The sequence below is a fragment of the Salmo salar genome, chromosome ssa09 (assembly GCF_905237065.1).
Source record: "Salmo salar chromosome ssa09, Ssal_v3.1, whole genome shotgun sequence".
NCBI lineage: Eukaryota > Metazoa > Chordata > Actinopteri > Salmoniformes > Salmonidae > Salmo > Salmo salar.
This window is the reverse complement of record NC_059450.1, coordinates 127,761,405-127,773,891: the sequence shown is the minus strand read 5'-3', so window position 1 is coordinate 127,773,891 and position 12,487 is coordinate 127,761,405. Positions and strand designations below refer to the sequence as shown.

The 12,487-nt window shown below is 44.4% G+C and overlaps 1 protein-coding gene across 3 annotated transcripts in view; it reads left to right on the top strand.

Moving 5' to 3' along the window:
• Positions 1–11,895, top strand: part of LOC106612866 (T-box transcription factor TBX4) — a 36,413-nt gene extending 24,518 nt beyond the window's left edge. For all 3 annotated transcript variants that reach the window (XM_014214457.2, XM_014214456.1, XM_014214455.2), the window contains exons 6-9: positions 8,145–8,297; positions 8,542–8,630; positions 9,372–9,610; positions 9,860–11,895. In XM_014214457.2, the coding sequence (XP_014069932.1) occupies positions 8,145–8,297; positions 8,542–8,630; positions 9,372–9,610; positions 9,860–10,539 (1,161 nt within the window). In that variant the 3' untranslated portion in view covers positions 10,540–11,895. The remainder of the gene's footprint in view (positions 1–8,144; positions 8,298–8,541; positions 8,631–9,371; positions 9,611–9,859) is intronic.
• The last annotated feature ends 592 nt before the right edge of the window (positions 11,896–12,487 follow it).

Sequence of the window (12,487 nt, the reverse complement as noted above, 5' to 3'; positions counted from 1 at the left end):
TGCCGTGTTTTTTCAATATTAATTATTAACCTATCATCATTAATATAATATTTTATTTACAATGTACTAATAAAACTAACGGTTCTTTTTCTTTTCTCGTTTTTGGAAAAAAGTAAACATCCAGAGAGCCTCTGTATTGCCCAACCCTCCCCCCTAAAGAAAAATCTGGCTCCCAAAAATTAAAAGAAAGACAGGAGAGAGAAAAGAAAGGGAGACAATATGTCACCCAATTTTTCACAAAGGAAGGTGAGTGTAGTCCGTGAGTGGTGGAAATGAACCTGTTACCTTAGTCCATTTGCTCCCCGAACATTAGTTACTTAATATCTTCACAGAAAATTCTGAGTGTTTACATTTCGCTCCTCTTTTAGCCGACATTTAATCAATGCAGGCAAACTTTTAGCAAGCTATTCATACTAAATAAGTTGTCCCCGCCCCTGCCTGGTGCCAGGCCCAACAGATGCAGCTTCAGGCTCAGCAGCCCTGTCACCCCATCCCCATACCCCTGAACCAGCCCTACTCCCAACTAAAGGAGGTCAGCATTCAAATCAAATCAAATCAAATTTATTTTTATATAGCCCTTCGTACATCAGCTGATATTCTCAAAGTGCTGTACAGAAACCCAGCCTAAAACCCCAAACAGCAAGCAAAGCATGTGAAAGAAGCACGGTGGCTAGGAAAAACTCCCTAGGAAAAACTCCCTAGAAAGGCCAAAAACCTAGGAAGAAACCTAGAGAGGAACCAGGCTATGAGGGGTGGCCAGTCCTCTTCTGGCTGTGCAGGGTGGATATTATAACAGAACATGGTCAAGATGTTAAAATGTTCATAAATGACCAGCATGGTCAAATAATAATAATCATAGTAGTTGTCGAGGGTGCAACAAGCACGTCCGGTGAACAGGTCAGGGTTCCATAGCCGCAGGCAGAACAGTTGAAACTGGAGCAGCAGCACGGCCAGGTGGACTGGGGACAGCAAGGAGTCATCATACCAGGTATTCCTGAGGCATGGTCCTAGGGCTCAGGTCCTCCGAGAGAAAGACAGAAAGAGAGAAAGAGAGAATTAGAGAGAGCATATTTAAATACACACAGGACACCGGATAAGACAAGAGAAATACTCCAGATGTAACAGACTGACCCTAGCCCCCCGACACATAAACTACTGCAGTATAAATACTGGAGGCTGAGACAGGAGGGATCATTGTGTTGTGTTGAATGACATGTCAGTTGGCATAATTGCAGGTACTGCAATGCATTGAGGACAAGAATGTGATTCTCCAGTCAGGAAAAATCTCACTTGACACAGAGGCAGCCAATATCAGAGCCTTAAAGGAAGAGATGCAGGATCTTAGAGATGGATGGGAGTCTCTCCTGTCTGAGGCAACACTGATTGCTACGCAAATGGATGTTGCACCTCAATTTAGCAAGGAACACAGCCGCCAGAGGAAAAGGAAGATATTCCATGATGAGACCTCTCAACACTGTTTTTTACTGCTATGGACATCATAAGTGACTTGGACACTAGGTTCCACAACACTGCAAAAATTGTAGAATCATTTTCTGCTGTTCTGACAGTTGGGCATATTAGTGAGGATAAAGTCCCTTCTGTGTGCCAACCACTGATCATGAAGTATTCCAGAGATCTTACACCTGAGTTTCAAAATGAAATAAGACACCTGAACACTGTATATGCTGTCCCTTTCCCCCCAACTTGTTCCCTCTTGATCTCCTGAATCCAATTTGTAAGATGCAGCTGCAAAGCATTTTTGGAGAAGTGTGCATTGCTTTACGTATATTTTGCACACTGCATGTTGCTGGTGGCGAGAGAGCTTTAAGTAAGCTAAAAACTATTTGAGGTCTACTATGTCCCAGGACAGGCTTTGCAGTCTTGCCATGCTGTCCATTGAAGGTCAGTTAGCTAGAACGCTGGACTTGCTTATTTTCTAGTTGGTATGTATACTTAGTTCAAAAATCTGCTGCTGATTTGATTATTTTGTTTGTTATATTATTCTATAGATGATAATGTTTTTATTTGAAGAGGTTAATGTATATTTAAGTTATATTTATTTTACGTTATTCATTAATGATAAGAGAATTCTCCATTCAAGAATTTTACCATTAACATTACATTTATACTGTAAAATATGGCCTTTAGCAAATTTTTTATAGAGGGTATCAGTCTTGCATGAAATAGTGAATTCCACTGTATGCAGAATGTTGTGTGCATGTCTGCACAGTGTTATATTTTTACAGCTCACTGTCAGTAAATATTGGACTACAAGAGAGTTGCAAGTCTGCAAAGGTAGAGTTATTTAAAGCTTTGAATGTGTTGATTGGGTTCTGAAGGTGTGTGGTTACAGCAATTGCGCAGGGTTGGTATGGCCTGTGGTGGTGTGGCCCAATGTGGTATCTTTTCATTGGGCCCAAAATCCCTGGCGGCGTTCCTGCCTCCGGCTACACCATGGTGCTGCCCTACAGAGTGCTGCAGAGGCTACTGTAGACCTTCATTGCAAAACAGTGTGCTTTAATCAATTATTTGGTGGCGTGAATAAATTTAGTATAGTTTTATCTAAAATGACTAACTTTAATGTTTCACTATTTAGATTTTCAAGAAATTCACTAAGGAGGATGGTCCTCCCCTTCCTCCTCTGAGGAGCCTCCACTGATCAAATATACTAAAAGTACATGTACAGTTGAAGTCGGAAGTTTACATACACCTTAGCCAAATACATTTCAACTCAGTTTTTCACAATTCCTGACATTTAATCCTAGTAAAAATTCCCCGTCTTAGGTCAGTTAGGATCACCACTTTATTTTAAGATTGTGAAATGTCAGAATAATAGTAAGAGAATGATTTATTTCAGCTTTAATTTCTTTCATCACATTCCCAGTGGGTGAGAAGTTTACATACACTCAATTAGTATTTTGTAGCATTGCCTTTAAATTGTCTAACTTGGGTCAAACGTTTTGGGTAACCCCCACAAGCTTCCCACAATAAGTTGGGTGAATTTTGTCCCATTCCTCCTGACAGAGCTGGTGTAACTGAGTCAGGTTTGTAGGCCTCCTTGCTCGCACACACTTTTTCAGTTCTGCCCACTAATTTTCTATAGGATTGAGGTCAGGGCTTTGTGATGGCACTCCAACACCTTGACTTTGTTGTCCTTAAGCCATTTTGCCACAACTTTGGAAGTACGCTTGGGGTCATTGTCCATTTGGAAGACGCATTTGCGACAAAGCTTTAACTTCCTGACTGATGTCTTGAGATGTTGCTTCAATATATCCACATAATTTTCCTGCCTCATGATGCCATCTGTTTTGTGATTTTTACCAGTCCCTCCTGCAGCAAAGCACCCCCACAACATGATGCTGCCACCCCCGTGCTTCACGGTTGGGATGGTGTTCTTCGGCTTGCAAGCCTCCCCCTTTTTCCTCCAAACATAACGATGGTCATTATGGCCAAACAGTTCTATTTTTGTTTCATCAGACCAGAGGACATTTCTTCAAAAAGTACCATCTTTGTCCCCATATGTAGTTGCAAACTGTAGTCTGGCTTTTTTATGGCGGTTTTGGAGCAGTGGCTTCTTCCTTGCTGAGCGGCCTTTCAGGTTATGTCGATATAGGACTCGTTTTACTGTGGATATAGATACTTTTGTGCCTGTTTCCTCCAGCATCTTCACAAGGTCCTTTGCTGTTGTTCTGGGATTGATTTGCACTTTTCGCACCAAAGTACGTTCATCTCTAAGAGACAGAATGCGTCTCCTTCCTGAGAGGTATGTCGGCTGCGTGGTCCCATGGTGTTTATACTTGCATACTATTGTTTGTACAGATGAACGTGGTACCTTCAGGCGTTTGGAAATTGCTCCCAAGGATGAACCAGACTTGTGGAGGTCTACAATTTTTTTTTTTTAGGTCTTGGCTGATTTATTTTTATTTTTCCCATGATGTCAAGCAAAGAGACACTGAGTTTGAAGGTAGGCCTTGAAATACATCCACAGGTACACCTCCAATTGACTCAAATTATGTAAATTAGCCTATCAGAAGTTTCTAAAGCCATGACATCATTTTGGGGAATTTTCCAAGCTGTTTAAAGGCACAGTCAACATAGTGTATGTAAACTTCTGACCCACTGGAATTGTGACACAGTGAATTATAAGTGAAATAATCTGTCTGTAAACAATTGTTGGAAAAATGACTTGTGTCATGCACAAAATAGATATCCTAACCAACTTGCCAAAACTATAGTTTGTTAACAAGAAATTTGTGGAGTGGTTGAAAAAATGGTTTTAATGACTCCAACCTAAGTGTATGTAAACTTCCGACTTCAACTGTAACAGTACACAACTAAAATATGGGTGTATGCTGGACAATTGCCCAATAACAACAGGTACTTTGGCCATGTGACCTCACACTTGGCCCTTAAAGCCACTTAGTTCTTTGTCACAGAGCGAAGTACTCTGCCTGTGACATCACTTGGCCCTGCTGATACAACTGATCAACAGCTTGACTGCTCTGAATAATGTCAACAACGTCTATAAACTTTAAGCTCAATTAACTGTAAAGGAATAGAGAGAGAGTGAGAGAGAGAGGGGGATGGTTAGCTACTGAGGCCTCACAATGTAGGTCAATCCACATCCCAGGAAGGCACTGGGTCATTTCACACAATATAGCTTCTCACTTCTCCTGGCCATGTAAAACAAGAGAGGTGACTGGATACGGCTCATTTAGTAAAAACTACACAGTGGATGAGAGTTCAATAGACTGGTGTTAAAACAACAGCAGGATAGAGCGTTTTTTTAACAAGAGACTGAGTCATGAAGCTGTCTTTATGGAAAGAGAGGGAGATAGGAGAGGGAAACAGGGGAAGAGGGAGAGAGGAGAGAGGGGGAAGGAGTCGAGAAAAGGTGGCCAGAGTGGAAAAGGAACAGAGGGTGAAAGAGGGAGTGAAGAGGAGGGAGTGACAGAGAGAGAAGAGAGGGAAAGAGAGAGAAAGCATACGAGAGAAAGTGAGTGTCTTGCCACAGAGGGAAGTGAGAAGTGTGACGGTGGCGGCAGTGCTGCCCAGAGGAACTCTGAGCAGGCTTGTCCAAAGCCATTCCGTCAGAAGGAGAACTCATTAGGTTCATAACCTCTGGGATCAGCGGCGGGGCCCGCTGTCAGGTTGAGTCCGCCGCCTGGATAGTGATAAGGGCGAGTAATGAGGACAGAGAGAGAGAGAGGGGCCAGGTCTTACTAAGTCCTGCTGATGGCCATAGAACAGCCCACGCCAGCAGGGGAGCCAGAGAGCCTCTCCTCCCTGCCCTGCATAGCACTGGATCCACCACCAACCTGACCCACTAAACCAGGGGTGTCAAGCATACGGCCCATGGGGGGTTAAATCCAGCTCGCTAATAATCACTGAAATGAAAGCTAGACAGTCAGGGAGCATTGAAAATATTTTAAATGCAGCCCTCCGGACCTCATTGAAGACCGAATGCGTCCCCCGGTGAAAAATGACTTTGACACCACTGCTCTTAACTGACCCACGGCCGAAATAAAACAGCCTGTGAAGTGAGCTAATGACAGTCAATGACAGACTCTGTTGTTTGTGCATTTGAGAGTGTGTCTTTTCAAGTGTGTTTATGTATGTGAGAGTATGCGGTCTGCATGACTGTGTGTGCAAGTATGTGGGTCAGCATGGCTGCTAGTCCAGTCCAGAGCAGGATGGCCGTCAGCTTGATTCAACCCAGGGGTCTCATATCAATGACAGACCTTCCCCTTTCTGACCATCCCCCACAAACTCTGCCCTTCCCTTCCCTTTGCTGCTGACCTGCTCAGCATCAGCAGTAAAAACACTATCACTGATCTGGGATCTGGGCTCCCACTGACCCATGCTACTGTTGACCAAGAGATGGTCCAAGGAATCACTCCTGAAATGCTGTCACTTCCCAGCTGTCACTGAGTGAGGCAGTGTGTCTTGGTTTATAAACCAGTTAGCAAACTGTCTGGGGCTGGCATTTTCACCCACAAGATCAAAGAGAGAATGCATGATTTGGTTCTGGGTTGATCCAAGGAAGGCTTGTCCTGCTCAATGCAACCAGACAGCACAGAGAGAGTCAGACTCCTTCCTGCACTTCCTCCAGACAGACACTGGCCAGACTAGCAGACTAGACAAAGGTCATCACCAGAGAGTCTCCAGTCAACCAACCAGTAGCTTATCTCTATCCGTTATCTGCCTCAGGTCACCACAGTCTCTAGGCAGCCAATGAACCAATTGCTTATCTCTGTCTGAACCTTGCCTCAGCAAAAGGGGGCAAAGGCATGTGAGCATTGGGCTGTTCAGGGTGCAACTATGACCCCGGCTGCCTGTGCCCTGATAGCACAGGAGGCTGCTGAGGGGAGGACGGCTCATAGTAATGGCTGGAATGGAGTGAATGGAATGCTATCAAACACATGGAAACCATGCGTTTGATGTTCTTTTTCCTTTTTTATTTCATCTTTATTTAACCAGGTAGGCCAGTTGAGAACAAGCTCTCATTTACAACTGAGACCTGGCCAAGATAAAGCAAAGCAGTGCGACAAAAACAACAACACAGAGTTACATATAAACAAACGTACAGTTAATAACACAATAGAAAAATCTATGTACAGTGTGTGCAAATGTAGAAGATTAGGGAGGTAAGACAATAAATAGGCCATAGAGGCGAAATAATTACAATTTAGCATTAACATTAGAGTGATAGACGTGCAGATGATGATGTGCAAGGAGATACTGGGGTGCAAAAGAGCAAAAAGATAAATAACAATATGGGGATGAGGTAGTTGGGTGTGCTATTTACAGATTGGCTGTGATCGTTAAGCTGCTCTGACAGCTGATGCTTAAAGTTAGAGAGGGAGATATAAGTCTCCAGCTTCAGTGATTTTTGCAGTTCGTTCCAGTCATTAGCAGCAGAGAACTGGAAGGAAAGGCGGCCAAAGGAGGTGTTAGCTTTGGGGATGACCAGTGAAATATACCTGCTGGAGCGTGTCCTACGGGTGGGTGTTGCTATGGTGATCAGTGAGCTGAGATAAGGCAGCGCTTTACCTAGCAAATACTTATAGATGACCTGGAGCCAGTGGGTTTGGAGGCAAATATGTAGCGATGCGTTCAATGAGTTCAATACCATTCAATTTATACTGTTCCATCCATTACTATGAGCCCATCCTCCCCAATTATGGTGAACCAGCCCGCCTGTGCTTGATAGTCTTAACCCCTCTCTGTGGTAGCCTCCTGGAGGGGCTCGCCTGTTAAGACAATGCCCTGGTACTACTGGGCCGTGAGTCTAGAATGTAGGAGAGGAGGGGAGGTGGGAGTGGGGGAGAGCCTGATGCTCATCGGCCCTGACAGAGCTGCACTGGAGATAACCCTTGCTCCAACCCTGCTGACACTCCAGTGAGCATGTGGCTAGGCTACTGGGCTACTCTGAGCAGACTGGTGCCGATGTGCTGACTTAGCCCCCCCTCCCCAACCTAAACATTGAGCACGCACCATACGTGCTGATTGATGCACTATACAGTTGCAACTCTTGTGTGACAAAGGGGTGCCCACTTTTCAGTATCAACACATTGAACTACAGTATATTGACAAATTTCCACGTTGTATGGACAAAGTTTGGCATTGTATGCCCACTAATGCTGACTCCAATAGCAATGTCTTCCCTGTGGCTCAGTTGGTAGAGCATGGTGTGTGCAATGCCAGGGTTGTGGATTCCATTCCCACGGAGGGGGTACAAAAAATAAATACAATTTTTTTTTAAATGCGTGAAATGAAATGTATGCAGTCGCTCTGGATAAGAGCGTCTGCTAAATGTCGTAAATGTAAATGTAATTAAAATAGGCCTACCTGCTAAAAAGGCTAGCCATGGAAAACCTGAGCATCTTAAGCACCCCATTTACACTATGAGTCTATTCAAGTCAATACAATTACATCACTTGGAATTTAACATCTAGGCCAGGGACAACCATTCATTTAAAGGAGGAAAAACTAGCCTTAAAAAATAAATAAAAACATCTTAAAAAGTCTTAAACCTGTGGTGGTGTCTGGTCATTCACTGGTGCCACTAAGAGGACAGTGTGCTGTGATCGACTCAGCTGTCGTTCGTCTGACCCTGTACTTTCCATCTTTCCCCCTGATAGATCATCCTGAACTCGATGCACAAGTACCAGCCTCGGCTCCACATCGTCAAGGCCGACGAGAACAACGCCTTTGGGTCTAAGAACACAGCCTACTGCACTCACGTGTTTCACGAGACAGCCTTCATCTCTGTCACCTCCTACCAGAACCATAAGGTACAGTATAAGTGCCACCCATGTAGTTGTCCACCTGCTATCTGATGTTCAACGTCTGCTGCACACACAGTCTGACTCGTTCTGACTCGTTTCTAATGTCAGTAATACGAGAGCGTCTTCAAAACACTATCTATCTGCAGGAGAAATGTTCCAAATCATAGAAAGACTATTTTTGACTGAACCTAGCTGCACATTTCATGATGAGTCTCAAGTGCAGTGACAAGAAATGTTGCTGTCTTCTCAGATAACTCAGTTGAAGATCGAGAACAACCCGTTTGCCAAGGGTTTCCGTGGCAGCGATGAAGGGGACCTGCGTGTCTCCAGACTCCAGGGGTATGTTCCGTATGTTTATGGGAATGTGCCACACAATAAAAAGTATATGGAATACTTACTTTATCATGGAAACAATTCTTCTTTTGGGACAGTACATCATTCATTGGAACCATTTGTTCCTTTTGGAACTTGTTCCATTTCTTCCTTTATCTGTGCTTGCTTCCTTAAATACTTCACTCTCTCACTGCTAAGTAGAATCTGTAACGCAAGTATTGGGAAGTAGTGAACTACATTTAGTTCAACTAGTGATTTCATTATATTTTGCAGTAGCTTGGTCGTAGTTGAACTAAATTCAAATCTTGGTAGTGTTTTACCATGTAGTGGTGTAGCTAACTACTGGAACTATAGACAACTTTTTTAACAAAAATAAAATATCGGTGAAGTAGGCAAGAATTGACTTTTTTTTTTTTTTTACATCAGACCTGCCTAATTCTCACTTTTTGTGTTTAATAGGTTAAATTACACATTCTGTTAACATCTGGCTCCACAGTGAACTGTTCTTGCAATTTGTAGTCTATGACATTTCAGATTTAGAAGTAGTTTGGATGTAATTAACCACTTTTTCTAAGTAAATTTAGTTAAGTAAGCTATATTTTTCTTAAGGGTAGCTTTCATGTAGCTCAACTTCTTCCAGTATGAAGTAATTAGTAGCTTGATAAACGATATTTTCAGAGTAGCTTCCCCAACACTAACATTAACGCTAATCCTTCTGTTCTTGTTTTCCCTTCTTCCTCTCCGTAGAAAAGACTACCCAGTGATTTCTAAGAACATGGTTCGCCAGAGGCTCCTCTCCTCACATGGTCACCGGACGGGGAAGCTGGGAGCTGGGGTACACCTGTCGGGTCACCCCCAGGTCCTGTCCCACTACCAGTACGAGGGTGGGGTGCCCCTGGGGAACTCAGACCACCAGGAACACATCTCCAATTCCTTCCCTCCAAGCCGAGAGCCCAGCCTGCTCTACCACTGCTTCAAACACAGAGGTGGGTTAGCTACAGACCTACCTGAACATCTCCACACCTGTCAATCACAGAAAATGGCCAGTCCTCATTAGTCTTTCAGAAAACTTTGTTGTCTTGCAACACATCTTTTGGTGCTACACATCAATATCACACAATATAAATGGCTTTGTACACAGTTCCAAACAATATGAAGAAGCATCATAGGTCAGCAGGGTGATACATTGAGTTTTTACACTCAGTGATGATGATTTAATCTTCATTTCTTTACAGATAACACCAGGCACTTGGAACTGGGTTGTAAACGGCCATATCTGGACACAGCGCTTCCAGCAGTCTCAGAGGAACACTACTTCCGTTCTCCTCCCACCTACGAGCCTCCACTGCTGTCCCACCCCTATTGTGGTGAGGCCATGAGCTCCAGGGAGGCCTGTATGTACGGAGGGATGGAGGGAGAGAACGGCCACGGGGCTGTGGGTGCTGACGACCTGGCTCCCGCCTCTCTGAACTGCAACATGTGGGCGTCGGTGCAGCCTTACCCGCGGTACAGCGTGCAGACAGTGGAGGCTGTCCCCTACCAGCCCTTCACTGCTCACTTCCCCAGTACTGCCACCGCCACCTCCGTGGTGCCCCACCACACCCCCACCGGACCCCCACGCCCCCAGTCCGACATAGGAATTTACAGTCCAGCCACAGCACAGCGAGGCCTGGCTACCATCCCCTCGTCGTCCTCCATCTCGTCTTCCTCTCCACCGGTTCCTGGTTCCAGGGGTAGCAGGCCGGTGGTCCATCCTCCTCTGTACCACAGGAAGCCTGGGCCTGGGTCTCCTCTCCGGCCTTACAGGGAGTTCTCGGCCTTCCCAACACAGGGAACCCCCCCATCCATCCGGGACCCGTCCTACCAGTACCAGATGGGGCAGAGCAGTGTAGGGGCCCACTGGAATGATAGCTAGGGCTAGGGAGTGCTGTGTGGCTCCTGAGGCAGCGGCGATGTCCACCCATCCGGTCAGTTCAGAATCAGCCAACCAGCCAACTTTGAACTGCCTGTGAGGCATCTGAAATGAGATTATGTTGAAACACAGCCATGATGACCATGATGAAGCCATAGTAGTTTAGCATGAGGAGAAGCAGATCAGAGTGACCAAACTCCAATAGAAGCCTACATCTGCCTAAAAGCTCTGCGCCTTCAGATCCATGTTATCCTGACTGGAGGAGCATTGTGACTGTGATGATGATAATGAGTATTCCAGAGGAAGAACCCCTCTATAGAATTATGCAAAAGCATGCCATATAATGGCTTAAAAAAAATATCAAAAACGTTCAATGTCAAACAATGCCAAAAGGAGATGTGTTCAGCAAAGTGAAAAATATCCATTATGCCTTTGAAGTAGTGTGTTTATGGTTAAGATGGACACGTACCAGTAATGAATTGATTAACGTTTCTAAGAAAACCATTTAAATGCTAAACTTGATCATATTATTATCAGCAAATGAGGGAGTGGGACATGGATGTGTATGTGTAAAGAGATTTAAGTAACAGGCCAAGTGTTTTGTTGAAACTTTGAGTAAAGCCTTCATTTCATTTTGCCATCTCTGCTTGTATTGAGATACTTTGCCAGTTAGAAATCTGTTGAACTTGTAAACATGGGCTGCAGGTGAGCTACACAACAAGCCCTCCCATGCAGTCCATTTGAGCAGAGCTTAAGTGTGTGTAGTTCTAGATCTCATCTTCAGCCATACTCCTCTGCTAGCCATATTGTAAGCTAGCGTGACACCACTAAGCATGAAGCCAAACGGCCCTTAGTTAGCGGTAACCTAAGTCTTTGAACCACAATAGGGCAGTAATCACATAGCACTTTGGCTCCAAACCTGCGGTCCGTTCCGAAGCAGCGTTCCCGCCTGTTGAAGTGAGACTTCAGAGAAGGTCCCTGGCCAACCAGATGGGAGCTTAATGAATCGTTGTTAAGCCAACGCTAGTGCAGAACACAGAGCTCCGCACAAATCCCAGCCCCAAATGACTGTGTTGGAAAAATCCTTACAAGACTGCAAATGTAAAACAGCCCGAGTGGGGCAGGCGAGGAGCCACATTGTGAAGTCAAGCTGAGCTGAACTGAAGCAGGGATGACTGGGTAACATACAGCCCGGCCTGTCTGACCTTGATAAGTAGGAATGGGTAATAATAGAACAATATGGTGGGTCTATTACCTGGCAGACCCACGTTATCTCTTCATTATTACATTTTTTTTCTCGATATAACTTCTTTGAATATTTTTTTCTCCCAAACATGAGGAAATAAATATTTGAATGCCTCCCATTGTTGCTTTGCGGATGTATTGTACTGGTAATAACAATGGTAATGGTTATTACCTTGGCTATCTTGGATTCAGTCTGAATTTAACTTCCGTCTATCCTCCACTAGCACTTACTTGTCATTGGTGATCTAAGACACATAGGCTCTCATCAATCATTACGGGTGGCAGGTAGCCTAGCAGGTTAGAGCGTTGGCCCCACAGAAATATAAATTATATTTCTATTGTTGGGCCAGTCACCAAAAGGTCGCTAGTTCGAATCCTCTAGCCCGACAAGGTGAAACATCTTTCGATGTGCCCTTGAGCAAGGCACTTAACCCTAATTGCTCCAGGGTCGCCGTTGATAATGGAAAATCCTGACCATGACCCCACTCACCGAGGGTGTCTCGGGGAGAGGTGGGATATGCAAAAAAACACATTTCCAATTCACAGTTGTACATTTGTGTAATAGGACAAATAAGCACCCACCAAATTATTATTATTAAAAACCAATCAACGACATTATTAAACATAAACAACAACTACACCCTCCTAAATGGCATCAAACCATGAACATTGACTGGGTTAGTTAGTTATCTGTCAAGTGAAATAA